The sequence below is a fragment of the Malurus melanocephalus genome, unplaced genomic scaffold (genome assembly GCF_030028575.1).
Source record: "Malurus melanocephalus ecotype Western Australia unplaced genomic scaffold, MMel_1.1 scaffold_21, whole genome shotgun sequence".
Lineage (NCBI taxonomy): Eukaryota > Metazoa > Chordata > Aves > Passeriformes > Maluridae > Malurus > Malurus melanocephalus.
In genome coordinates, this window is record NW_026623253.1 from 2,894,400 (window position 1) to 2,922,317 (window position 27,918).

The 27,918-nt window shown below is 48.5% G+C and overlaps 1 protein-coding gene across 1 annotated transcript; it reads right to left on the reverse strand.

Moving 5' to 3' along the window:
- Window positions 1–17,958: 17,958 nt before the first annotated feature.
- CD2 (CD2 molecule) lies at window positions 17,959–27,752 on the reverse strand. The gene is made up of 5 exons (XM_057389912.1): window positions 27,638–27,752; window positions 24,510–24,806; window positions 21,901–22,143; window positions 20,491–20,610; window positions 17,959–18,853 (listed from the first exon to the last, which is right to left on the reverse strand). The coding sequence occupies exons 1-5, from the start codon at window positions 27,696–27,698 to the stop codon at window positions 18,651–18,653; spliced, it is 924 nt and encodes a 307-aa protein (XP_057245895.1). The 5' UTR covers window positions 27,699–27,752; the 3' UTR covers window positions 17,959–18,650.
- Between the last annotated feature and the right edge of the window lie 166 nt (window positions 27,753–27,918).

Here is a 27,918-nt window from a genome sequence, read left to right on the forward strand (position 1 = left end):
TGCCGAGTTTCCAGAGCAGAGGAATTAATTGCTCACAACTTCCCTACCCTTTGGCTCTGCTGCAGCCCACACTGCCCCATCCAGGCAGCCACCCAGCTTCCTAGAAGTGTTTCTGCCCTAAAAGAGTCATTCTTAATATTCCACAGGTGCCCTCTGCACTGCCAAGACCAGGGGCAGCCATTCAGCCACTGCTGTGCTGCACAGAAAACTGCTCCCTGCATGGGGTCTGAGCAAAGCAGGCTCCTCTCCTGCACTTTGCCGGCAGGTTATTCCCTCTGGAATGCTATTCCAGCCTAGCGCTCTGCTGGCCTTCCCTCCAGAAATGCCCAGCAGTTTGTCAATACAGAGCTGGCCTTGGCATGCCTGAAGGATAACAGCGCTGTAGCTGCTGCCCGTAAACCCCATCCTGCCTGGCCCRCTGCAGCAGAGTCCTGCTCTGCCCTCTCCAGAGCCCATAATCACCAGGTGCTGCTGCCAGCAGCTCAATTGCGAGTTTACAGCCCAGCTAAATTGCCCTGTGCTCCCCACAGTCCTCATTCAGCATTTCCGCCGTCACCCTCTCGCTGGGTATCTGGTTCAGATTAATTGGCCCGAAGATGGGGCAGCCTGCATTTGTCTGGATTGTTTCCTGCCCGAGCTGCTAACCTCAATAGATATAATTTTTTGAAAAGGAACGCATTGGCAGGCCATCAGAAGGAAAACTCCCTGACGGTGCAATTATAGTTTAATGTGTAATAGCCATCTGGGAGACACTGGGAAAGCCCTGGCATTTTGGGTGTATGAAAATGCAGCTTGCTACTGCACACGGAAAAAAGTGAAAAACCCACTGGAGGGGACTTTGCAACAGCCAGGGGTGAATGGACTCCGTGTGAACCAATAGCTCATTTCCATCTCCATCCTTGACACCGTGGCCAGGGAAGGCTCACAGAGAAATGTAGGCCAGAGCAGGGAAGGTGGTAACACCTGCAGGCAGGGAGAGCTGCTCCTCCTGGGGACAGGCTAAGTGAGAAAAYAACACCAACGTGCCCTGATCTTCGGATCAGTGACACTGATGGAGGGATTAATTCAAACTGATTGACCACAACTTCAGACTTCACATCGCTGTCACATACGATTAAAGCTGGTCAAGTTGCTMAGTGCAGATAAACCCTCCGACAAACGCAGCCCCGCTCTCTGTCCCCGCAATAGCAGCCCGCAGCCTGGCTGCTCACGGGCGGGCTCGCTTTCCCCGTGGCTGTGACAAGCGCTTTGCACCAAGGCATTTTAGCATATGGCTGAGTGGGGACCCTTTTGCTGAAAATATCCTGCTCCTGGCTCAGCACTGACGCTGTGCCATTGGTCATGTAAGCCATCCCGTGTTGCTCCTGGTTAGGTGACATCCCTTGCTCGTCGCCAGTTATTTGCAATCACGCTGGATTGTTCCACGAGCCCATTATGCGGCTGATAGGGCTCTTGAGCGTGGCTTTGAGAGTAACGCCAGCCTGAGCATTCAATTATATTTATTCACATTACTCCAAAAGATAGCTTGCTTTCCTGAACGTCTTTGTGGGTAGGAAATTCTTTTTCAGCAGAGTGTTTGGGAATAAAATGGGTCACAATCGCTGAGGAAGACAGGCTGCATGTTTTATTCACAAGCACATTTTGTGAGCGTTTATTGCTACATACACCCAGCTCTAGTGAAGATGGACATCTCTAGTTTTCCTTCTCATTTGCCCTCCCTTAGTTCTTATTTTTGTCTCCAAGTATYAACTGCATCCTATTGACATTTTCAATTATCAACCGAAGAGGAAAGTAAAAAAGTGTTTCTGGGAAACTGKGCAAAAAAAGAAGTTTACTCCCTCCTAAACCTTTTCCTTAAATTCAATTATATCACTCTCATCCACAGCAGTCTAATGGCCATTTACGGAGTCCATATCAGATGCAGCCACATGATTTCTGCTGAGCAAAAATTTCTCTGGCAAAATGCCACTTCATTTACTGGTGAGCTGGTTTGCTCAGCGCATCTCATCTTTGACAGATTTTCACCAGCTACCACACAGGATTGCAGGATGAGTCCAGCCACAGTGCTGGCCCCATCCTTGCCCYTCAGGGGGGTGCCAGAGACCCTCTTTTGCTCTCTTGGTCCTGGAAGCTCTCCCAGCAATTTGTTTTCCCAGGCCAGGTAGCAGCAGCTGGAGTTTTATGGACATTTCTGTGCTGAGTGCTCACACTTCCAGGCTTTCAGGCCATACTAAAATGCTGGGAGATATGGGCTCACTCTGACCAAATGCACATACCACTGGTCACAGTCCAGCTCAGACACCCTGCTTTTCAGTATTGGGCACCAGGAGGACTTCTTACAACCCCTACCACTGCAGACTGGACAGGACCTCCTGTGCTACAGGAGCCCAGACTTTCACTCCTGAAAGGTCTTGAACCTCAAGCTCAYCACATCAGTGTGTTGGGCTCAGCAGGAATAAAGAGACCAAGAAAATATCAACCAGTTCTGGGAGGCAGAGTGTGTTTGTGTGTGTGTTAGAGCCTGTCAACCAGGAAGCCAAATGGAGCCCATCTCTTCTAGAAATCAACACCGAGGGAAAAGGATGGAGGGAATGAAGACACAGTGCCCTGAGGATGAGGAGGAAGGGGTTTCTGGCTTAACCAGTTCTCTCCTCTAAAGACTGTTTCTTTTATCTGCCTCAGAAAGGTCAGCATGGAAAAGGAAAATAATTTTTTTAAAACAGCTCTAAGATGAARATAAATTAGGCAAAATAAAAACTCTCACAAAAAAGTTGAAATAAAAGAAAATAAAGGAGAAGGAAGAGGAAAAAATAGTAACAAATAAAAGCCAAGAGACTATTKATCTGGAGAAATATTCCTATCTTCCAAGATTATTTTTTTTCTATGTTACTCATATCTCTTGGAGAGAGCATTTGATACAGAACACACGTGCAAGGATGGCTATATGGGAGGGATCCAGTTTTCCTCACAACCACTGAAAAACAGACCCAGATGGCTACAGGGATGACAGGGCCAAGAGAAACCATCCAACACCCACCCTGGATGGGACTGATTTTGCCCCAAGTAGTGACTGGGGGTAGTGCAGATGGGCACAAATGGGTTGCTCTGCTGTGATGTCCCAATCTGGTGCTGCAGGACCCCCAGAGGTCCCTATGTGGTCAGAGACCACTGAGCACCCTGAGCTCCCGTCTGCCATCCCAACAGCCCACCCAGCACTCTCCTTTCCACCAGGAGAAAGAGAAGAAAACAGACTGGCAATGCTCCTGCCTCTAAAAGCACTCCACCCTCCAGCCACCCCTCCTGGGTGAAGCTCTGTGACATTGTGCAGCTCAATTTGTTAAGCAAGGCCCGCAGCTCTCCTTTGAGGCACTGAATTACTATTTCCATTTCACAGGCAGGGAAACAAGGACAGAGAGAGTGAGGGTGTTTGTGTGAGATCCCATATGTTCTCCATCATGGACCGTRGCGCTTCCTGGCTGCAGCATGACCTGACCCAAGTGCTAAATAACATCCAACATTTGTTCCTTTCAGACATCCACACCAACCAGTGGCAGAAAGCACAGTTGCAAGCTCATGGAAATCTGGGAGGTCTGGGGAAGGGTTTGGGCTCCRAGCATATGTGCTCTGGGATCCAGAGAGCAGAAATGCTGGATGCATGAACCTTCTCTGCAGCAAGATGCACCTCCTACCAAAGGTCAGACAGCACATAACTGTTTCTAGCTGTCTRGAGCATTTGCTTTGCAAAGAGGCARGTTTCTAAGCACCCTCCTTTCCTCCCCTGGCTGCAAAAGAGTGGGAGGAGAGGGGCCAGGACAYCATCACAAGCAGCAACAGCAAGGCAAAACCACCACCCACGTGAAGCCCCAGAACATCAGTGGTGGCCGCCTCACAGCTTGTGGGTCCACACATGCCTGCCCCACACACCACCTTCCTACCACCCTTTCACCAGGCAGATGAAAAAYCAGCACATGATGCAAGCCCTGTGCTTGCTCCACTGCCCTGCCTCATGGTCACTGCAGAGGGGCCATTGTCACCCAGCCAAAGCCAGGGACACACAGCCACGATGATGGGCACAGAGCACACCGTCCCACACAGATACAGCTGTGCCTGGGGAAGGCAGCAGATTCATTCATGATGAAATGAGGGATCATGCTTGGACCATGAAAATAATTTTTTAATGAYTGAGAGACCACAGTTCTGGAGGGTGACATGGGCCTACAAGAGTCTGGATGTAATCCTCAGCCAAAATAAACCTCTGGCCCCTCTTATATTACCACATAAGCCCCACTGAACCCCAATAAGCCAAGATTTATTGTCCAAGTTCCATTACTCAGAAACATGATGATGCCTTACAGCCTACCTATCGCATTTGGGGAAATCATTGGGGATTGGACTAGATCACCTCCAGTGGGTCCCTTTCAGCCTAAATTAAGCTTTGATCCTACAGCTCTCCAGTTTTGAGGGAAGAGGTCTGAGCCAAAGCACCACTCAAGCGACAACACTGGTCTTTACCGCATAATCACTTTTATCCTCAGTGCATCTTTGAGGGAATTGTTCTTGGTTAAAGCTTGTAAAAACAACATCCCTGTGGAGACACAGCTGCAGCTGTGCTAACATGGCTGGTCACCCAGAAACTTCTGAAGGAAAGCTGAACCATTTCAACTCGCTTCAAAAAGAGGATGCTGCCTCACCCTCTGCTTTGAGCCTCAGAGCCATGGTAGTGGTATGAGGGAGGGCTTTCAGTGTGTGAGCCAGATTACCCCCAAAACACACATGCAGAGCCCAGCTGGATTTCATAAGGGGGCTAAAAAGCTGTGGCCTCCCCTTTAGCACTGACAAATCACCATGATTAACACATTTGTTTCACAGAACCCAGAGTCACATCCAGCTGAGACCCCAGAGCAAAGGTTATGTTAGAAACAACCTTTCAAGTCTGAATCACYTCCTCGGGGTGCAAAGGGTGCACAGAAGAGATTTTCTCTGCTTGGGCAGCCTGGATGTTTTTCTATCACACAGAAAGTGTCAGTCCAGAAGCACAGAGAGGAGCTGTGAATGGGACAGCAAGTACAAGTGCCCTTTAATGGTTTTATGCCTTTCCCAGCGAAGATAAAACTGCAGGTGACAGGAAACTCATGCACAGACCCAGCTTATGGTTACAGTGACACGCTGCCCTACGAGCCTCCCGGGGCTGAGGGTTTCAACATCCTTTTCCCGAGACCTGACAACTCCAGCTCTTTCAGCTTGCCTCGAGGGTCACTCCACWCCACACAGCCAGGCACTGCTCACCACATCCAGCCCAAGCTGCTCATCTTCTCGGCCACAGGACAAATAATGTGCTCTAGCTCCRACTCGCCTTTCTGCTCTGCATCATCTGGGCTAACCTCTTGCCTTCCCACGCACAACAGCTGGCTCCATCCAGGCCCACGTGTTTCCTAAGGACCTTCTGGGGGCTGCACCAATTTTCCACTAACACTGAGTTTTGTTTATGCCCAGAGGTCCCCAGGTCAGCAGGCTGCCGGGGGTGGGGAGCCAGAGCCATTGGTTTGTGGTGCACAAGAAAGGAGAGGCAGAGCAAAAGGAGCTGAAAATGCTCCCATCGTGGCAGCACCAGCTGCCATCCCATGACTGAGAGATGAGAGAGCTCAATGAAAAATAAAACAGCTTACGCAAAACTTGGCTCTGTTAGACACAAATACAATTGTTGTGACTCACCATAAGGCTGGGATGAAGGCATGAAAAGAGGGATTGGAGGTAGCACTGGTGTCACAGCTCTGAGGAGGACACGCTGGATGTGCTGTACATCTGATGGACATTGCTTTCTGCTTCATGTCTGTTCTGAACAGAAAAGGATAAATATAAAAAGGGGGGAAAAGTGAAAAGCACATGACCAATTTAGGCCCCTAACCCCAGTGAGACACCCAGCAGACTGAGACCAGYGGGAGAGGAAATTAGGTTGAGTATCAAGAGTGCTGCTGGCACAGCACTGCAGGGACAAGCCAGTGTCTTTGAATATATTTTATGTAAATATCACTCACCCCCAATATCACTCTCATGGCAAAAATGTTGCTTAGCTCAAGATGCTACCACCCTCAGGGGCACCACAGTGCCTGGCCATGCCTTTCCCAGAGGATTCAGAGACATCCTGAGAGTCAGGGCACCCTCCCACACCACATCACGTTGCACCACATCCCTTTCAGGTGARTTAATGTCTATTCATCCGCTTCAGTGGAGCCTCTCATGACACATGGATGCATTAGGGGTCAGTGCAGACCAGGAAGAGGGATGGAGACATTTGGCACASCTCTTTTTGCTGCATATTGCCCTAGCACTGGGACAGGACCCAYGAGTGCTCAGGCATGCAAAGGCAGAAGCTGGTTTTGCAGCAGTCAAATCCCATAAAGCCAGCACTTCGCAGTGTCATCCACATGCCTCCTCACAGTGCTGGTCTCTCAGTCAGAGGTGATTCACTCTGAGCACCAGAAAGCTGTTATTTAAATGCAGGACACAACTGGAGAAGCAGCTGTACTCTGGCTAGAGCTGATGCGATTTTTACCTGAGTCTAGTCACTCAATTTTTACCCGATTAGAGTTCTCTACTCCATTTTTACCCGAGTCGCTGTACTCCATTTTCACCCGAGTCCTCTACTCCGATTTTTACCCGAGTCACTCTACTCCATTTTTACCCGAGTCGAGTTATCTACTCCCATTTTTAACCGAACCTTTTTACTCCACTTTTTTAGTAATGAACCTCCGGGGCTCTCCACCACCTTTTGTTGCAGTGTCTTCTTTTTAAAAAGGCTTAWTTTTTTCCCTTCTATTTTTTTTTTAAATGTTGTGTTCTTTAGTTTGTTCCCACCTAGTCTTCCAAACGTTGTCTTTTCCCCCCAATAATAATTTTGTTAACAAAACCAGAAAAAATGTGTTTGAGTAAGGAGAAACCAGCACGGACCCCATAGCACAGGCTGTGCCCTCCCAAAARCCACAAGCCTTTGCTGATGCCAGCAAGTTACCCTGAAACCCCCCCCCAGAACCCGCATTAGTCGCTGCCGCCGCTGCCACTTGTAGCCCAGCTTTCCACTGCTCCCTCAGCTCCTGCCCATGAGCAACACCCCCCACCCATCCAACACCTCTCCCAGGGCAAAGCCATGCTTAGGCAGGCTGGGCACGCCCACCCACCCTCYGCAAAAGCAGAGCCAGGCTTGGAACACGGATGGATACTGCACCTCCCCGAGGGGGACCCCACCGGAGCACAGCACAGAGCGTCTCACCAGGGCAGAGTGTTTTGTCAAAATGCTGCATTTGTACCCTTAAAACAGGGCAGGGGGATTCACTGAGGGAGCGCACACAGAGCCCATTTTAACAAGCCGCACGTCGCCTCAGGAAGATGCCTTGGACAAACGTGATTTCAAGCGGCACATCTGCAGCACCTTGCAGCTTCAGCTGACAGCCAGAACAAGCAGGAGAGACAGGCACTAAGGAAAACAGAGTCAGAAACAAGGGGGGGGAAGAAAGACCAGAGGAGTAAAGACAGCCTAACAACAAAGGCTTGTCTTTTGCAGAGAAAGGAAAGTACCTGTGCGTGTGCCTGTGCAAAGAAAACGAATATTTTTTTACTTGAAGTTGTATGGGAAAGGTGCCTATACACACCCAGTCTATAGAACGAATTTAGTACAGAGCAGGCAGTGCCTTTGTGCTCAGTAAGTGAAGGTGTGCACGTAATGTGAGCTCTGTGCGCACTACCTGGGCACAGCTACAGAACATGGAATGTTGATTGTGTCAGGCACAGCGACACAGCACGGAATGTTGATTGTGTCAGGCATTGACTAAGAGGGGTGCTCACCTGAGGAAGGGAGCTGCAGGGAACTGGCGCAATTAGGGCGTGAGTGTATTCAGCCAAGCCACACAGCAGAGCGTGTGAAAAGCACTTGTTGGTAGAGATTTCATGCCTGAATCTGCAAGCATCCGTGAGAAGTGAGGAGGAAGCAGCGCATGTTTGGGCACTGGGGATGAAGAGTCCATCTCTGCACCTGTGAGAGAGGGAAAGACTATGGGATGCTCATTGTCCCAGAAGGGAGGCAAGGCAGAGATGCTTCAGTGTGACTGCATGTGCCAAAATTCACTCCAAACAAATACCAGGAGCTTTATAATCTGGCTGAAATCGGTGTTGCACCCACCCATCCCTCAGTGCAGCTGGGTTCTGTACATTTCTCCAGCCTGACACCTTCGATTTGGAAGTCTGATGGCTCGGTGTTTTCAGCCTTCAGAAAACCCGGATTTTCAGGGAGCAACATTCCACCGGTATTAACACAAAGAATAATAGTCACAGAACCATTTAAGTTGGAAAAGACCACTAAGATCAYCAGTCCCATTAGCTCAGCGCTGCCAAGCCCGCCACTAACTCAGGTCCCTAACTCCCCATCTACAGGTSTTTTAAACACCTCCAGGGATGGTGATTCAACTCCTTCCCTGGGAAACCTGTTCCATCGAGCGTTCCAAGCTCCGGGGTGTAGTGGTGGCTCAAAAAGACATCCAAACCCGGCACTGCTTTCAGCCTGATGTTCTTGCTTAGTGAGGTGGGGCGGTTTTCTCCTTCCACTGTGGCTTGAACGCAGGTGCTGTCTACCTGAAATCTGTCTGTTTCGGGGCGGGGAACGTTTCGTGGGAAAAAAAAAAAAAAAAAAATTCTCCTTCCACTGTGGCTTGAACGCAGGTGCTGTCTACCTGAAATCTGTCTGTTTCGGGGCGGGGAACGTTTCGTGGGGGGGAAAAAAAAAGAAAAGAAAAGGATCAGGTTTTGTCCCCTGAATTGCTGCGTGGTGACAATACACTTGCGTGTGCCCCTGTATTTTATATGGGTGAGCGCATGGGCGTGTGTGCGAGTCGGGGAGAGAATGTGGKGCAGGAGCAGGGGGGATGCAGGCGGAAAATGCTGCTGCCCGCACACCGAGCGGTGCTTTGTGCGCTCCTTTCGTGGCACAAAGCTGCGGGCTCCCGGGAAGATGAAAACGGCTCACAGGGTTTGTGCAAAGGAAGCTGGGGCGAGGGGGAGACGAAAATAATAAAAAAAAAAAAAAAAAAAAAAAAAAAAAAAAAAAAAAAAAAAAAAAAAAAAAAAAAAAAAAAAAAAAAGAAAAAGGAAAAAGAGAAAGGGAAGAGCCCAGCAGCGGAGCCCTGCACAGAACAGTTGTTTCCAGGTGCCCTCTCCTGGCCTTGCGGGGCTTTCTCCTCCGGCTCCGGGGCAGCACTGGCCCCGGGCARATCGGGGGACTGAACTGGGATGCTGGGCAGGGGCAGGGAGGGCTGATGTGCCTGCCGGGGTCCCGGCTGCCCTCCGGTATGGCACAGTCACATTTGGGCAGTTTTCACCAAAAACACTCTTCTGTGAGCAAATAGGCACTGGTGAGGTCTCACCTCGAATCCTGTGTTCAGTTTTGGGCCCCTCATGACAAGAAASACWTTGAGGGGYTGAAGCGAGTCCAGAGACAGGCAGTGGAGCTGAAAAACTGTCTGGAGCACAAAACTGATGAASAGTGGCTGGGGGGAYTCAGCCTGGAGAAAAAGAGRCTCAGGAGGGACCTTATCGCTCTCTACAACTCCCTGAAAGGAGGGTGTGGCCWKGTGAGGGTCGGCCTCTTCTCCCCAGGTGACAGGAAATGGCMTCAAGTTGTGCCAGGGGAGGTTTAAATTGGATATCATGRCCAATTTCTTCACCAAAAGGGTGGTCAGGCACTGGAACAGGCTGTGCAGGAAAGTGGTGGAGCCACCATCCCTGGAGGTGTTTAAAAGCTGTGTAGCTCTGGCTCTTACAGACATGATTTGGATTTGGCAGTGTGGGGTTAATGGTTRGACTCAATGACCTTACAGGTCTTTCCCAAGCTAAATGTTCTATGATTCCAAAGATTTGTGGCYTTTTGTTATTGTTCTTTTGCATGACCTCCACACCATTGCCATGTGTGGAAACAGAATCCCAGCAAGACCTTCCTCTACTCACCATCAGCTTGCACCACTGAGTTTCTGCAGCCTCCATAGCTGACACCATGAGCTGGAATAGTTAACCAGGGGGCAAGGAGTGATTTACACAGCAGAACAGAATTAGAGAAACCAAGTTAGGAACCCTTCAGAAATGAAACACTTACTGCGTTTACACAGATGTAACCTACAGATTCATGTGCYTCCCAGAAGAGAAGGATGAGAAGGAAGTGTAGAGAAGAATAGCACATGGGTTGTTCTACAGTTCTATTTAAAATAAGGTTAAGAAATCCCAGCGTCTTTAAAAACAAAAACATGACAGCGCTGCTCATTTGGGAGAGTGCTTTCAGTTCCTTGTTGCCCCTTGCCCAGCTGTGGTCTCCGTTCCAGTTCCTCCACCAGAATTAGCAAGGTCAGAKGTTCAGGAATCCTTCTGCTTTGTGGGGAACAAGGAGACACAGACAAGACAAAGCCATTGGAGGCCAGGACAGACCTACAATGAACTGCGTGACCCTAATCCCACTCTGCCCTTCCACTGCCACTCAGCCTTGAACACATCCCTAACACTGAGTCTCTGATGTTGGTTCTTCTTCAAGTTTTCTCAATGCATCCTCTGGGAAGTTTCGAGGCAGCAGACAGGGAGGTTTGCCACATGTTGTGGAAGTGGTAGGACACGTCTGAGCAGCTGCAAGAGGAACCAAAACCTGAGACTGATTGTAGTGGAGATCACAAGCAGAAAATAGCGATTTGTGTTTCAAATACAAATAACAGAAATCAAGAGCTTAAGAGAAGCCTCTAGTCTGAACCACTGGTATCTCCTTGGGTGCAAAATGAGATCCTAATTAGATGGGCAGTTAACCATTATTTGTTTGTGCATTGGGCTGATCTCTTCCACGGGCACAAAATAGACTCTACTAAGGGAAAGTACGTGAGGGCCATCAAGAAYTTGGATTGGCTCCCTTTAAGCCTGACCTGTGATAAACAAGCCTGACACAAGCTGTGCATGAAGCCTGTAACAGTAAGAGCTTTCACAYTGCCTGTGTTAAGCAAAAGCTTTATGGCCACAAAATACACACAGGCCTAATAGCCAGGATTAGTAAATTAGTGCAAAGGAGGAGTAAAAGGCGCGGGAGGAAGGGCACGGAGCCATGGCTGAGCTGTGCTCGTGTGGCCCCACTAGATGACAGCACAAACATGTTCTTGTGCGCCCCATGTTCACACCAGCACGGACCAGGCTGCTGAAGGCATGGCACCTGCAGCCTCCCCTTCTTGACCCTGCAGGCAGCTGAGAGCTGAATGAAGCACTTGGGCCAAATCCTGCAGGACAGGGCCTTGCTTTGGAACTCCCAGATAGTTCTGTTCTGTAAAATGCCTTTCCTGCCTAGAGGGGTGCAGCACAAACGGGATAACAAGTGCTTCATCCCTAAACTGTTCTCTTCATTGTATGGCCAGCCACAAATTCTCTTTCTCCTCCAGTGAGCTTAAGCACCTCCCTGAGCAGCAGGGAGCCCTCCTGGAGGGCACAAAATTAATCCAGCCTTGTGTCCCACTCTCCAACCATGCTGTTCGTCCCCCAAGGCAGAGACTGTAGCCCAGAACACACAGCTCTGGGTGTGAAACAGGCATAACACAAAATTCCCACTCTTCGTGCATACAGTTCTCCCCAGGAAATGTCTTCAATAGCACATTTTAGGTAGGGTATCTGTCCTGGCGTGTTCTGGGCTGCACCTGACCGAAAGGCTGACCTWAAGTGGCAGTAGGTGGGCGTTCATCCTGCCAAAGCTGCCAGCAGACYCATGGCAAAGATCCATGGCCTGGTTCCTGGCTGGGTGCCACCACACCATCTGCAGACAAGTTCCTGCTTCTAAGACGCGCCTGCCCCACGCCACCAGCCGCTTGCTCTGCACGCAGCCACATGGCCCTGGGAGCTGGGAGAAGGAGCAGAGCTGCCGGATCCTGCGTGGGGGATGGGCCAGGGCCAGGCAGCCATGCCCATCCTGAGGCTCTGCCCACAGAGGGTCGGGGCAGAGCAGTCTGCAGAGCTGGGCTGAGCCTCACCTGTCCCACAGAGGACTACCATCTGCATTATTTCCTTCATCCCTGCAGCTTCCTGCAGCATTTTGTCTCCAAAAGGATGCAGCACCTTCCTTTTACACCTTGGAGAAGCAGAGTTTTTGCTTCCCTTCTGGTCAAWCCAGACCTAGAAACCTTTCTGCTGTCCCATTTCTCATGAAGCCTTCAGAAGCACATGTCCTCCAAAGCTCCAGGAGAGGCAGAGAACCAGCAGCTCCCACTGTTTAACATGTGTGTACCCGTGTTGAATCAGTCGAGACAGCTGCTCTGGTGCCTGCGGTCACACCGCACTTTTTCATCTCCAGAGAAGACATCACGCCCGCGTTTGCCTAAGGTGCTCTGTCACAGATGCTCTGCCCTAGCACAGATGCTTTGAGAAAAATGACATTCACAGCTACTTCTTCTACAGCTGCCATCTTGAAATGCCTCCCCTCAGGTTGCTGGCATCCCCTCTAACCCTGGCACCTGTGGCTCTTCAGATATGCAGTTTGGTGGTTTTCCAGTTGAARGAAATCCAGTTTTCCTAGTGTGATGTTCCCAACATCAACAGAGAGGTCTACTGCAGATAACATTTGATATTCAGGGACACAGGTATCCAACCTTTTTTCTCTAAACATACCCCAGCCAAACTGTACCTGTACCAAGGAAGAGGGGTGGAATGGACAAGAATTATCCTGATAGCAGAGTCTAGTTTTGCAGCTACAGTCAGGGACATACTTGGTGTTCTCAGCCCCATCAGACTAGGCAGCCCACCTGTGGCCTGAATTTGTAGTAAGACAAGGTGTCTGATAAAGAAAGAGGGTGGGGACACCRTTTATTTCCACCTGTTTTTCCTCATTAAACAGACCTTCCTTTGGAAAACTTTGTATTCCTAGCAACTCCTTCCACATGCAGTATTTCATTTCCACTACAGGGCCTAAGGGCTCCTACAAGTGACTTGCTGTGCAGACAAGTTTCCTTCCTGACAGTGCTTTTTGAAAATCTCCATGTTACTCAGTTCCTCTTTTGCAGTGGCTGGCTTTAGGCTAAGTTTRTCTTTTTATAAATGGCTAAAAGAAAAATAGAATCTATAGAAATTGAAAGCTCAGCAGAAGAGCACTGGAGGTTTTGCTGGTTGAGTTTTGGGTTTGAGATGCCGGCACTTCCCTTGCAACAGGAACCGCATCCTCATTCTGTAGTTCAAGCATCTACAGTGGCCCTGGCTACTGAAATCACTGAAGCCAGCTAGAAYTGGTCACTGCAGTGACCAGCGTGTCTGCAGCACACAGGCCTTGCTGTTTGTACAGCCTGGTGTTGTACAGCCATTCCTGGAGACACAGCTCCCTCAGGTGGTGCCTTCAACAGCTGTAAAACCTCCAGGAAAGCAGAGATGGAAGAAAACAGCAGTGGCATAAACTTGTCAGCATAAACTGACAGCTGCAAGTACTCCTTCTCACACAAGAGGACAAATCAGGACCCCATTCCCAGCAGGAATACAAACAGGAGCATCACAGGAGCATCCCAAGCCTRTGGACTGCCCTTGATCCCCCTGGTTTGCCATCTGCCCAGGGCAGGGCAAGTCACAAGGGACAGCCTGTGAGATGAGTCAGGAGTCAGAGCAGAGCAGGGCATGCCCCCAGTGCCCTGGCATACAGTTCCTTTCTAGGAACTGCCCAGCAGAATMCTCCAGAAAACCTGCCAGCAAACACAGTGGGCTCTGGGGCAACGAGCCAGATGGGGAAGGGACTGATGCAGCTTTGCAAAGAGCCCATCATGGAAGCACGTGATGTGATGCCTGTTTTGTGGAAGAAAAGCTGGAGACCAGGCATCCTTCCATAGGAACTTGCTGGAAATCAAGCATGCCTTTGTTTCATTGCCATGATTCGTGGAAAGTTCACTTTGCCTTTAACACAAGAGGAGGGGCTTGCCTAACACTAGCTGCCGAGAGCAGCGGCCCGACATTGCATCCTGCGGCCCTACAAGGGCTGGTTGTCCAAATGCACCAGCATTGCTGCCCGTCCCCATGTCCCTGGTGCAGAGCCAGGGGGTGGCAAACACAGAAATGGGATTGGGGGATGCCTGCGGGGATGGGCAGTGCTGTGTCCGAGCCGCTCCTCTCGGGGTCAGCAGTGACCAAACCCAGCACATCTCTCCYTGCTTCCCTCTGCCCTTGCACCGTGCTTGCTCGCCTGCCCCCTGCCACACAAAAGGGCTGGAATGAAAGCAGGTATTTGTGTGGGAGGCCAGGCAGCAGCACCAAACACTTGCCCGCTGGGTTTTTTTTTTATGTAGGCAGAGAGAGCGCATGGGAAATGGAACCAATGAGCGTCTCTGTTGTGGTGTTATCTCTTCCTGCTATCTCAAAACTGCATTTCGGATGCATCTGAGGCAGCCACTGTCGAACAACAGAACCAAACCAAAGGCAGGCAAGGCTCTGACACTTGACTGAGGTCAATGTGGTGACAGCCAGCTGGGCAGGGTCAAACACCACCTTGGCATGGCCTGACAGCACCACGGGCCCTGAGCCTGGGGCCCACCGTGTGCCCGGTGACACTCAAAAAATGCAGGCTGTGCACTTTCCGTGGCAGAAAGCAGCAAAGAGGTTCCTTCCAGAGCCAGGAATCATTCCTGATGGTGCTGGCAAAGGCAGCTAACAGCAAAGCAACCCAAAGAAGGGCTTCTCAGGACGTGAAGAACCATGCTCTGAAGCCACAAGGACACCATGGAAGTCCCCTCTCCTCCCTTAGGCTGACGTGTGCATAGGTAGAGTCCCGAGGTGTTGTTCAAAGAAGAAAGATAAACCAGCCAGAGTGGGTGTTTTGTAGGAAAGCCAGAATAGACAGCGATGGTGGGAAGCATCACACAAGTGAAAGCAAGGCAGCTGAGCCTCAGGTGGAGAAAGGAGAGGGAAGCAGAGATGCAGCAAGGCAGGGGGACCTGCCCAAGACCCAGCTCAGGGCCTGAGTGAATTGTGCTGCAGTGGGGAGCTCTGCACGGAAAGAGAAGCCTCACACCAGGACTGTGAGGGTGACAGAGTTATCTGAGTCCAATCCTTCTCCCTGGTCACCCAGCTCATCTTCTCCAGCAGCCATTCCTGTGCCTGTCCGTCCCTCTCCTCCTGCCCTGCTGTCCTGGGTGCTACATTCACAGAGCCTGGCTCATTCACTGGCCCCGCTCAGCTGATCCCTGCTCTCCTCCTCTGCCCCTAAATCCCAGCTTGGAAACCCTGGCAGATGCTTTACTGCCCATCATGGTATGAGGTAGCTCCTCATGTGCCTGCTCTTTCCTGCCCACAGCTCCCTTCCACGCCTTCCTGGCTCCACTAGAAGGTCCAGGGAWGCAGCAGTCATGTCCTGCTTTGGGAAAGCTCCTTCACCTGTGTCCCTGCTGTTCTTGGGGAGAAAGCAGCTCCCCCTCACAAAGGAAGAGCAGTTCTGGTGAKCAGCTGCAGCAGAGCAGAGGGGAATTTCATATCTGTCTCTCAGAATGGGGAGGGAGCTGATGGACAGCATGGTCCCTTCTGAGGTTTCTCTCCACATCAGYACCTGAATCTGTTGCAGAATAAGGACAAAAGCAGTGTCTTTTCCCCATTGCATCATTTTGGCAAACGTCTCAAGAAACTATTACTAGCTGTGGTTTCCTTACTTGACCTTTTACAGGCTCATAAAAAAACATAAATAAAGCGTCCCCAGCACTGCCTGTGCCAGAAGCCTGAGAACCTCCCTCAGGATGGGCTAAAACCAGGAGAGCTACAAGCAGGTTCTGGCTACTGGAAAGGCCAAGCTTGGGTAGYAAGGGCTACTGTTTTCCTGTGGATTAATGCTGGGATAAGAGATTTCTATCTTCTATAGAACCATCCACTGCTGTTTTGGGTGCCTGCTCAGTCTGCCCATCTGATGAGTGCTGCAGGACCCAGCACTGCACAGACCTGCTTGAATCATGGGGCTGCACCTCCCTCCCGTTCCTTCAGCACTGGATCTGGAGCACAGCACCAGGCAAAACTCATCCTTGCTCATACCCAGGCAGCAGAAACTGCAGCTCTCCAGACAGGGGGGACGAGACACCACATGGACAAGGATAAGCCCAGCACACCATCATCTCATTCCCCTTAAGAAGAATAGGAAAAAACACCTCATCTCATGACTCACTGGTAGGCGCATCTACAAAAGAAGAACCAAGAAGAGTTACAGCAAGAACCACCACAGCCAAGCACATCCTGTTGTTTCCTAGGTCCCAGTGTCAGCTCATTTTCCAGAACTGAAACATCCACTACAGCATAAAAGTCTGAGATTTGAATGCTCCATGACACACATTCAGAAAAGTGAGATTCTGCTTGGTGCCAACTTGCTAAGTCAGCATTTTTTCTGAATGCATATCATGGAGCATTGATGATCATCGTCATTTTTGTGATGCCTCGTGTTTGTTCCTGACATGCTGCAATGGACAATACTTGTCCCTGAGACATCACAAAAACAATGGTGGCTATCAAAGAAAAAGGAGTCAATCATAAATGAGCTTTCCATTGTATTGGCAACACTCTCTGCTTTAGCATTTTCTTGCCTGCCTRCCAAGGACTGTGTTTTGGTGTAAATCCACACAATCGAGATAAATCTTCTTTCTCAGGCCCCAGTAACCCTCCCTCTCTTCCAGGAAGGACYCCCACACCTGTAACCACAGAGCAGCACTGGTAGAGCTCTGGCAGCACAGRACAGGCACAGCAGCTGTGCTCACCCACACCCACCTGAGCCCAACAGCTCCTGGCACTCCAGCACCTCTCAAGGGTGCTGTGACACCTCCTCCATCCCTTCTTCTGTAGCTCAGGGACCACAATGTTTGTGCTGCTTCCTTTGTGTCAAAGCACAGCTGTGAAGTAAGCTCCCTTGCACCCAGGCTCCTCTTTATTCATTCAGTATAGGGATATAGCATRTGGTATGGTACAAAATAAAGCATGAAACATTTACGAAATGCAACTTTAAACAGCAAAAGCCCGAAAATTAGCTGCAGAAAGCTCAGGTGAGAGCAAGGGGCATTCCCAGGGCTGGGCCTGGAGTTCAAGTGAAATGACTGAGCTCTGGAGGAGGCAGAGACTTCCTTTTCCTGGCAAGTCAGCTCCTCGCCCTTATAGCAGAAGATAAAAATAGTCAGATTTCTGAGGAGGAACAAAGGATGGCTGTTTTATTTGCCCTGGCTTGTGTAGGACAGGCAAGCCTGACAGAGGTGTTAGGGGTTCTTCTTCCTGACACATCAGCGAGCTGGCTGGATGTCTCATGCTCCAAGGCTTTTGCAGCTCTCTCTGCCTTCACCTGTGCTGCCTTTTGTCCCAAACGGGCCAGTGCTCATCCAGCCACTGCTCCAAACCAGGCCTGTTSTCTTGGCTCCTCAGCTGTCCTGCAGAGGCACAATGGACATCCCCAAGTCCAAAAGGAGCAAGCAGTGTCCAGCTCATGGAAGGTGATGCAGGTGCAGATATTGCAGTCCAACTTCTCCCTTGGGGAGGAAGACCTCTCAGCAGCTCTCTACCTTCAGCTGGTTACACCTGAAGTGTTACCAGCAAAATCAAGAGATGAGGTCCCTCAGCCTCAGCAGGAGACTCTGAGATGGAAAGCCATGACAATTCAGACAGTGCCACCAGTAATCCGACTGGTTGGCACTTTATGATGCTTGTTTCACAAGCCAAAGGATACCAGACCTCTTCTATGACAAATAAAAAATTGTCTAGATAGCCAAACAAGCTTATGCTGAGAATAAAGATTTGTTTTATTTGCCAGAAAGTTACAGAAAACTGAGCTGAAATCGTACTGAAGAGGCAGGTTTGTCCTTGGTAGAACAAAGAAGGCTTTGCAGAACATTGTCTCATCTGCCCTTTGAAACCCCAGTGCTGGAGTTGCTGAGTTGCTCTCCCAGAAATCCATCTCAGTGTTTCATTTATTTAAAAAAAAAAAAAAAAGTATGAATATACTGACCTAACTCTCCCTTGCTGCAGTTTAAGCCCACAGTTTCTTTTCCAAACACAGTGAAGAAAGGGAAAAGCTTATTCCTTTCCCACTTGGATTTTTCCCACACRGATGCTTCAAGGCTCTCCCATGTCTTTTCAGTGCATTCTTCTCTGCATTATGACACAAATTCTTTCAACTTCAGACAAATATTTAATTACATACAACTATTTTTTTGGTCCATAATGTATTTGATGCTGAAGCCAGAGAGCTGTCCTAATGTGTAGCAGGAGACAAAACCCTGTAAGGTCCRTAGGTCCATTTTGTCTCAGTAGAGCTTTAGCATCTTCTGGGTGTAACCCATCCAAAACGCACAAAGACAACAAGGTGCAGTAAAAACAAGTGAAGTACAGAAAGACACGGGTTTCAAGGCTCAGTGCTCCATATCCATATCCTAACACGAAGACACTCGAAGAAAAATGGCCACAGGGGTGAATGCTCATCACCTTGAATCTCCTCCACTGGGTCTCTTCATCTCCATTTGATGCTCTCTCCAATTTTCTGCAATGAAAGCCGCCGTTTCATAGCTGAGCATTACGCAAGGCTGGGCAGGAGGGGCTCCTGGCTGTCAGGAACTCTCTTTTCCCGGTGAATGGTGGAGCAGAGAGAGCAAGCCCCCTCCTCCCGGGATGCCTGTTCACGGCCTTTCTCTGGGGAGGTTGGGAGTCCGCGGCTGCGTGCGGGGCCGGGGCCGGGGCCGGGGGGGCTGCGGCTCCTGGGGCTGCGGCAGCGGCCGCTGCTGCACTCGCAGCTGCTTCGGGGTGGGGTGGGACGGAAGCGRGGGCAGCTCCCGCATCTCCTTGTCCCGGTCCTGGAGAATCTGCATCACTCGCTGCTCCTCTGCAACAACACAAGGACCCCACCGTCAGGCACGTGCAAAGAACGAGTCAAGCAGGCGGGGAAATGTCCTCGGCCCRAGCAAGAAAATGCCAAATTGTGGCTTTTACCTGCCACTCTCAGGTGTTCCTGCTGTCCCAGTGAACAAAAAAAATAACCTCTGCCTGCACATCCGAGGCAAGTAGGAAAGCTTTTGGCTGCTTGGCTGAGATCAAGGTACCAGGAGCATTTGGGCAGCTCTGCCCGTTCTGTTGGGGGAACCATTCTGTCAGGGATGCCCCAGCAGACATCAATGGACACCCCCAGCCTGAGCTGCTCTGTYCTCTTTCAAAGGCTACTGAAGGGAAAAAGAGAGATCTAACCCCAGGAAGCAGCATCAAAGCATTCTGCCCTGCCATTATCTGTGCTGGGATTTTCAGAGACGTGGAAGCCAGAGATCCCTTTTGCCAACATTAATTTTTGCACCCAGAGAAGAAGCAAATTCATGCCAGCTGACTTCTGATCACTGACTCATCATTTCTGAAATATCACCCATCTTAATTTAGGGATTGAGGGATTTACCTSTTGGGACACTGAGTTGGCCTTAAGCACAGAGCAAGCTCTTTTGGAGAGTCCGGTCACTCTAAAATAATTGCTATAAAATTAGTTTTCTTTTTCCCAGACTCATTTCCTTAATTCTTGCTGAACCCAGACCCAATAACTGAGGATATGGTGTCAGTGCGCAGCTGAGGCAGTATAAGCTCTACCACTCAGATGAGAACAGCCATAATGTAAACTAATACTCAGTTGCCTGTGCTCACTACTGTACCAGTATTGTGCTCACTACGTGTGCAAAGGCAGGACTCAGAAAAAGCAGGAGGGAGGCTGCTCTGGCAGAGGTTGTTTAAAGGTTTGTTTCTTTCTCTTCCAGGCAGGCCAGATGACTTTTCTGAGCAGCAGCTCAATGTCCTCTGTCCACCCAAACCAGCAGCAATGCCCAGACCATGTGTAATTCCAGGCAGCCTCTCTGCCAAGTCTGAGAGCCCATTCTCAGAGAATACTATGGCAGGSTGTTTCCAGCGGTCTTAAAGAAGTGTGAATTTTGGACAACAGATGAAACCTCTGCACACTGAAAACCTCAATTCTTCAAATGTGCCCCAAGTTGGACCTCCAGTGTCACCAGCCCTCCAAGGACGTTGTTTTGTAGAGAGGACAAGTTCTATGAGATACTCGAGGAAATACATAAAAAAATGGAGCTATTCTTGCCCCTGCTCACTACACTGCTCCTAAATGATACTAATGATGTCAAGGATCCCAGTTTTGTACCAATTTAATGAAAACAAATCTGCTGGCAGGATATCTGAGTGTATTTTAGCCCCACAGATGCTCATGGCTGGTAGCTTTGGCCAAGCTTTAGAGGAGCAATTCTTCTCCCACAGATAAACCAAAGGCCTTGAGAGCAAGAAGTCCTTTGTTCAAAGCATTTATCAGAAGGTGAGACTGGCAATGCCAGCTGATCTGCACAGATTCACCACATGCTAAAACCAGGTTATTGCTCGTGCCAGGCAGAGAGCACACTCCTGACCACAGGGCTGCTGTCAATGGGAAGCTGCATCATTTTCGATGGCCGGATGGCAAAATAAAACCCCTTTAACACTTACCATAATCTTCATGCCTCTTTGCTTTCCTCCTTCTGATACAATAAATAAGGCAAATCACAAAGATGACAAAAAAGATTGCACCTCCTGCTATGCTTAAGATGACATTAAGGTCCAGCTTGCCTAGTTAAGAGGATGAAAGAGGATATTAGATGGAAAGAAATAACTTGCACAACATCTACTTAGAATTCTGTGTTTCGTTCCATTGACTGTAAAGGCAGACCAGCATTCACCCCACCCTTTGCCTTTTCCCTGTACACAGCAGAAAGTTGCTGCACCTCATTGCTGAGAATTTTGATTGCTCCCTGATGGCCTCAAGTGCTGCAGAAAATTGAAACYAGAGCACTCATGCGTGCCAGCTCACTGTGCTTAAATTACCACCTGTTTTAGTTKCCAGTTGTTACACCGAGGTGTATTTTGCCTTTTCTGTGCCCGTTTCTCCCGGATGAGTGTAGGAGGAGCCCAGGCAGATTCATATACAATTCCACTGACATGAAAAGTTAGCTGAGCTGAGGCCCATCTGAAATGTGCTTTGCCTGTGAAGGTCAAAATTCAAGGTGATTGGYGTCAAATGCAGGACCAAGTGTTCACATAGGGTAGTAGGGTTAGAAGGAGGAAGCTGCAAGAAATTCTGAACTTTGAACTGACCACCACACCCAGGGTCGTACCAGTATGATCTGTTGTTTGTTTGTGCCCTAACTTTCAAAACTTTTACGTGGGAGCGTGGGGGGATGACACATATGATGACTTTCTTTTCCTGCTGAATCATTTTCAGCATGACTCTGCCCATTTACAATGCAATTCCTTCAGTCCTTTTGCKGCATCTGTGGTTTAGAAAGATGAGGTTTCAGCTGAATAGGAGGGCCATGGTACATCTGAGCCATGCTTATCTGATCCACGTAACCTCAAAGCTAAATTCTCCATCACTTCTCTTCTGATTTCCAGGCCAGGCTGGAGAGTCCAAGCAGCTTATTTTCCCCTTGTGAAAGCACTCATCCACATCCATGGGTATCAGGCAATCATTGCATTCATGGATATGGTTATGGAGAGGGGAAAAACACAATGGATTTCCCTGCAGGAGAAGGGGAGGACCAAACCCCCCCTCACATCCCACTGCCCTCGGCTTGGTCGCCCTTCCCTTAGGATGGGGATGCCATAAGGGCAGCAGTGGGGCAGGCAGCAGCAGGATGGGGAGCAGGGAGATGTAACAAGGCGGGAGAATGCCAGGCAGAAAGCATGAGTTGCATCCTGGCTACCACAGCAGCATCAGATCCCAAAAACTGTGCTGGAATCAGACTGACAGTACTGAGAGTACCGAGAACTTGGGATCTCTGTGGTCCTGGCACCTGGACCAGTGCCTGCATCAGGTTGTGTGCTCCACCCTAGCACATTCTGACAAAAGAGATTTCTTACCTGAGCACTTAATTGCTTTTTCAGCCTTTTTTTCACTAACTTGGTTCTTAATGACACATCTGAATGTCCCAGAATTCCGCACATGCCATTCCAACTCTGTTCCATTCTTTTGGATTTTTTTGCCATTGGGTTGAGTTAGTTCTATTAGAAATGCTTCATCCTTAGGCTTCTGTTTCACTTCACACTTTGCAGATACACTTTTATTCCTACATTCAACATGGAGAACTGGCTGAGGGACAGGATCTGAAAAAGAAGGGAAGGCACATGTGACGTGATTTTTCCTTTTGAAAGCTTCCATTATGACGCAGAACAGAGAATTAACCCAAAATCACCAGCTAATGAGACCACAGAAACATGAAGAACAAATTAGACTTCTGCAACAGAGGTAACAAGGCAATAATAAAGAAAATGCAGTGACCTATGTATTCAGCCCAGTAAAGCAGAGCTGGACACCAGGCAGGTGAGGGGAGGAAGCTGGATTTACAGATGGATGGGGGGGACTCAGAGCTACAGCTCACTCCAACTCTGGCCCCTGTGTGCTGGTGCAGATTAACTTGGCCCTGCTCTGCCTGTGCCCATCAGGAGAGATTTTCTCTAAAGCAGGAAAAACTGCTAAAAGCTACTTATGATGCTCTGTGTGCTACCAACAGCACTCAGCTGGCACGACAGCACAGCATGGAAGCCCATCAACCCAGAATGGGAAACACAAAACAGATACTTCAGCTCTCAGTGAGGTTATGACAGACAAAACTGATTCCTGTCTCTTCTTATGCCCTGCAAACAGCTCCCATTTAGTTTCAGTTTCTCTATCGCTGGTGGTACTGAAAAAGCTAGAAGAGCCTGCAGGGTTTTCCTCAAGTGGGGGAAACTGGCTGGGACAGCAAATGGAAAAAAAAAACCAAACATTTCTACCTTTAAGACCAGATAAATAAAAACCTGCCAATGCCACCTCTAATTACAGGCAGTGTAAGTTACAAAGACCAAAAATTCTAAAATGAGTTAGGGCTGCTCGTAGCAGATGCAGTCAAGGTTCACATTGTGCCATCTGCAACCACTCTTTCCTTGTGAAGCCCACTCCCCTTCTGCAAACTGGGAACATCCCAGTGGGAAACATTAGATCCAGGTGCTGGTGATGGAGTTGTGTGAGGGTCTCATTGAGACTTCTTTTTAACAACTGTTTGTCCAGCAAGGGGTAACCTGGCTGACAAAACTACTCAAATGCCTGACAATTACTACAGAGCCTCCAAAACCATGTCAGAGGAAATGCCACCTCTCTGCTGCACAGAAATGACGTTCAGCAGAAGAAATGATGCAGCACACAGCTGGGTTGGAGCATTAAACCTTGACCCGAAACAAGGACACCCCAATGACAGTTCAGTGGCTTAAAACATGAATAAGACGCATCAGACCTTGATGACTTCCTGAATCTGTTTGCAGTCCCCAAATAGTTCCCAAAGCATTGAGACACCCTCACTGTTGAGCAGCCTGTTAGACACAGGGCCTCCCACTGCACAGAAACCCTGCTAAAACCATTCCAGCTGTCATTGCTGCCTCAATAAGGCATAATTTCTGTAATCCCAGCCAGTGGCTACAAACTCAAGAGGCTGGCAAAGGTGTGCATGCTGACTGGAGAGGGACAGAGCAAAACTCTCCTCTTATTGGGGAAAAAAAGCCCCATGCTGTTCTACAGCTTAGGGGTCTGGAAAACTCGCAGCAGCCATAAAGGAGCAGAACAGCCATCCCCATCATCACTACTCACCCCAAAAACTTTGGGCTGCTGCTGCTCTGATCTCTTTGGACAAGATGCAGCACAGGAATGGAGGCTGCCTTCATGCCTTGAACACATGCAGTTGAAATCCCCAGGTGTGCCTTGAACAGCACAATCTCCATATATGTTGTGTTTTCTTATGTAAAGACAGGGTGCAGGAGTCTTCTTCCACCACAAATTCAACTCCTGTTGTGGTTTATCTCCAGGAACATGACTGCTGGTTGTTTTGTATGTTAGAGCAAGAATGGAGAGAGATTCCATTGCCTAAAGACAGGCATTTAGTGCCATGGGGACTCCTGAGTTCTCCTCGTGGGGTTGGCTGCACACATTGCTCACCTTGACCAGTAGCCAGAGAGCCAATAAAACAGTACCAGAAGTACCTGAAGCCCACAGTGYATCAGACACAGCTGTACCTCACAGAGCCTGCTGTCCTACCAGAGGTTTCTGGAAGCAGGATGATGCTGGGAGCCCAACCCCCTTCTCGAGGTCCCACCCCAGCTCAGAGCCTCAGCACTGTTTGTGGTGCTGCAGTAGGGCTGACCACCCTCACCCTGCTGTTGGTGTGAATGTGCTCACAAATGCTTACTTGGGCACAGGCAGAAGCCTAGGTGCTGACAAACTGGGTTCCAGAAAGAAGCCAGGGATCTGAGGCCATCAATGGGAGCAAGAGAAAAGAGGGAAACTGCAGTCAGTGGCAGGAGGAAAAGGCTATGTCCTACAGAAKTCCTCCCACTCCAAATCAGAAAGGAGCGCATTGAGCAGGAAAAGGCTGTAGGAGAAGACAGAGAATACCAAGTCTTGTTCAGCTTGCTGGAAATGGTATGGGAAAAGCAAAACTCACCCTGGACAAAGAGCATTATGTTTTCTTCTGCCATCAGTTTTCCATCCTGCTGATGAACCATCACCGTGTAGTTTCCACTGTCCTGTTTCACCAGGCGCTGGATTTGCAGAGTCCCATTTCTCTGCATCGTACACCTGCACTGCGCCTTGTTCACRAAGTGTCTAGCTGTTTGATTTTTGAGCTGAATCAACCTTTGCTCATCTTTCTTCCATGTTACTTGATAGATGCTCCCAGGAGCAGTGATGCTGAGAAGCGCCGTCTCATTCACTGCCTTGTACATCCAGCTGGTTCTGGAGCCTGTGGAAGGAAGCAGAGCCAGCCCATCAGCTGTGTCCAGCAGCCCCTGCTGCCGTGCTCAGCAGGCACCCTAAAGACTGTCACTTGCAGTGCCCCCTCTCTGAACTATCTAAGCTTCCCTGAATTTCTGATGCCATCTTCTTCCCCTGCTCCAAAGCACTTCTTGATCGTGCATTAGATAAATTCCAGCATCCAATTTAATTCTAAGAGGTAAGAAAACTAAGAGGCTGGCTTTGAAAAGTTGAATTTATACTCTGGCTGACTTACTTGGAGTGACTCGGATCCCAAGATTCATGGCTGYCCATGCACTTAACCCTGAATTTAACCCTTCCTGGAAATAAAATTGCTTTGGTGTGTTTTGCACATGGCTCGGGCCATGCCAGAATGCCCATCACTGCAGAGAGCACAAATAGTCATATTCCTGGACAGCAGAATCATTTCAGCAACAACAGTGATAGCAATAATGACAATAATAGTAATTATAATAATGATAATAGTAATAGTAGCCCATGTCGAGCAGTGAGTGAGTGTAAGGCACTGAACTGGAGGTAGACCCACTGTAGTGCCCCCTCCTCTCYCACCCCAGGTACCCCACCCCACTGGAATGTATCCACTGGGTTTTTCCAGCACAGGATCCTGATGGGGCAAGTAAGGCAGGGAGAAACTTCTACCAGCATCCTGTAAAGTGGGGGGTGCAGGAAACATTACAAGATAAGCAATTGCAGAAAAAAAAAAAAAAAAATCTTTTCTCTTCACAAGTCTCCTTTGATGCCAGGTCCCTTCTCCAAAGCAGGAATTTCCCAAAGGTGGTGTCAGGACTGGGCAGCACCTGGGCTTGGAGCTGCCAAAGGGGATGCTCAGGAAAGCCAAGGTACCAAACATGCATCACGTTTGCGCTCCTGGAACCATGCCCTGGTGCTCCGCCCATTCCCTCCAGGCTGCCTCAGCCACTGCCTTTGCAGGGCCCATTTCTGGTGAGCTGGGACCTGGGAAACTTTGCTGGGAGGTCATTTCAAGYGAGGCGCTGTCCCCACCCCCGTGGCAGGTGGACAGCCTGCAGGAGGAGGTTGAAATCTGCATGCAGGTGTCAGGTGGGATAAACTCACTGATAACTGAACCCACACTCAGAGTCACGGCTTACTTAAYTTATCATTTGCTTGTGTTCATTCCTCCTCAATTTACAGGGTGAAGCACATCAGCAGGAGGAGATTTCCCTTCCCATCACCACACAGAGCTGATTCTGCTCTGATTTTACACATTTTGAGCACTTTTTCCCCATAGAGARAAAAACCTTGTTTATGCATATTTTTATTACAGCCCTTCATTCCTCATCTCTAGGATAATGATAAATGGCACCACAGAGGGGAAACTGAAATCCAGTGGCTATTTCATTAAACTAACAATATTAGAGATAATCAGAGAACTAGAATTTCATGCCTCTGCAACAAGAACATTAATGTTGTAGTCAGAATGGCTTCTGGCAATTCACCACCTCTAAAGTGAGGCTGTTCCTTCAGCATTGCCTTTCTCACAAGGTATTTGACATATTTAATGAAATATCCTAAAATCAAGCTCTCAGCTAAACAGCCTTGGAAGCAGCTCTGCCCCACACAGATGACAYTACAGATTATACTCAAATACTGGAATTCTGATGCTTGTTTCTGCTCAGTCATGAGCAAGTATTTAGAGCTAGTAATAGGATTTCTTTGTGTAACAAATGCTACTTAAGTTTTCTCTGAAAATAAAGAAAAAAAGTCTGAGATTTCAAGGATAATTCAATGGCATCTCTATGGACCACCTAGACACATCTCTAGATGTTGATCTGATCTCCACAGACTTTCTAGTRGAAAGAAGAGTATCCCACAGATATGATACTAACAATCTGTTTAGCTAATGAAACAACATTTCTGCTAAAAATGCCAACTAAAACATGCTCCAAGGGTCAGAAAGATCTTAACTGAGAGCCTAGAGCTCACTCACAATTACAAGAAAGAGTTAAATGGAAAACAGTCCCATAGTAATTTTAAAGAAGGAAGGAAGTCTCTAAAACAARTTTCCCATTTCGGGGAATAATCCTTATTTCTGCTGGAGAAGATGTTTTATAGATCATGTATATTAAAAAAAAAAAATCCTTATTTATCTATTAATTTTGTTCTGAAGGAAAAGCAAAGCATTAAATGGCCGTACATATAATCTTAGTGAAATGAAACAGAGGGAAAAAAATTTATGCAGGCTTGCATTGTCTCCATCTCTTAAAACCTTCTCTAATCCATGAGTTAACACCTTAATTAAGTTTTTAGATTAATATTTTAAAAATTATATGCAAAATGGAAAAGATGCATGTATTTGCTTGCTGTTTTCACATCTTAGACTTCAGCTCCACTGAAGACACWGAAATATATCACTCTGTTAATATTTATGGAAGAATATAAATTGCACTTTCAAAAGATTTGCACATCTTTGATAAGAAAAGGAAATTACATGCGATAATGCACAGTGAACTGGATCTCTAATGTAGTACAAGCTACCTCGAGGGCAGAAAGCAAACTGCRTGCTGACATTTCTCATTATACATGTGTCAAATTAAGGCTCATTAACTTAAAACCAAAACTCTTTACAGCTTATTATTATAACTGGAATAGGAAACTCAGGTCCTGCCCTCCCCCCGGCTGAAAATTATATCAAATAATAATAGCAATAACCCAGATGTCTTCACTCATTGGAAAAGTGGAACAAGTTTCTTATCAGTAACAGCCCACCAAGTTGTAAATGCTTTAAAATGCAGYTTTAACATTATCCCAAAAGAGCAAAAAAGGGTATGAAAAACTCACATTTTACACTGGGAAATAAAAGCAGCAAGCACTTGACTAGGAAAATCCTCCTAAAGTTCATTTTCAGAGTCAAAAAAATCCAGTGTTTCCTTGTCTAATGACAGCTGCTGGCAGGTCAAAGGATTTTCTGCTGTGAGGAAGCAATGATGGGACGCATCGGCACAGCCCCTGTGGCCTCCTCCCCTCCTCCAGCTCTCACTCGAGCACTTCTCATTTCTACACAGGCAGAAACACGGCTTCCCAGGGCATTTTGTCAGCATGGAGACAGCTTGGAGCCACAA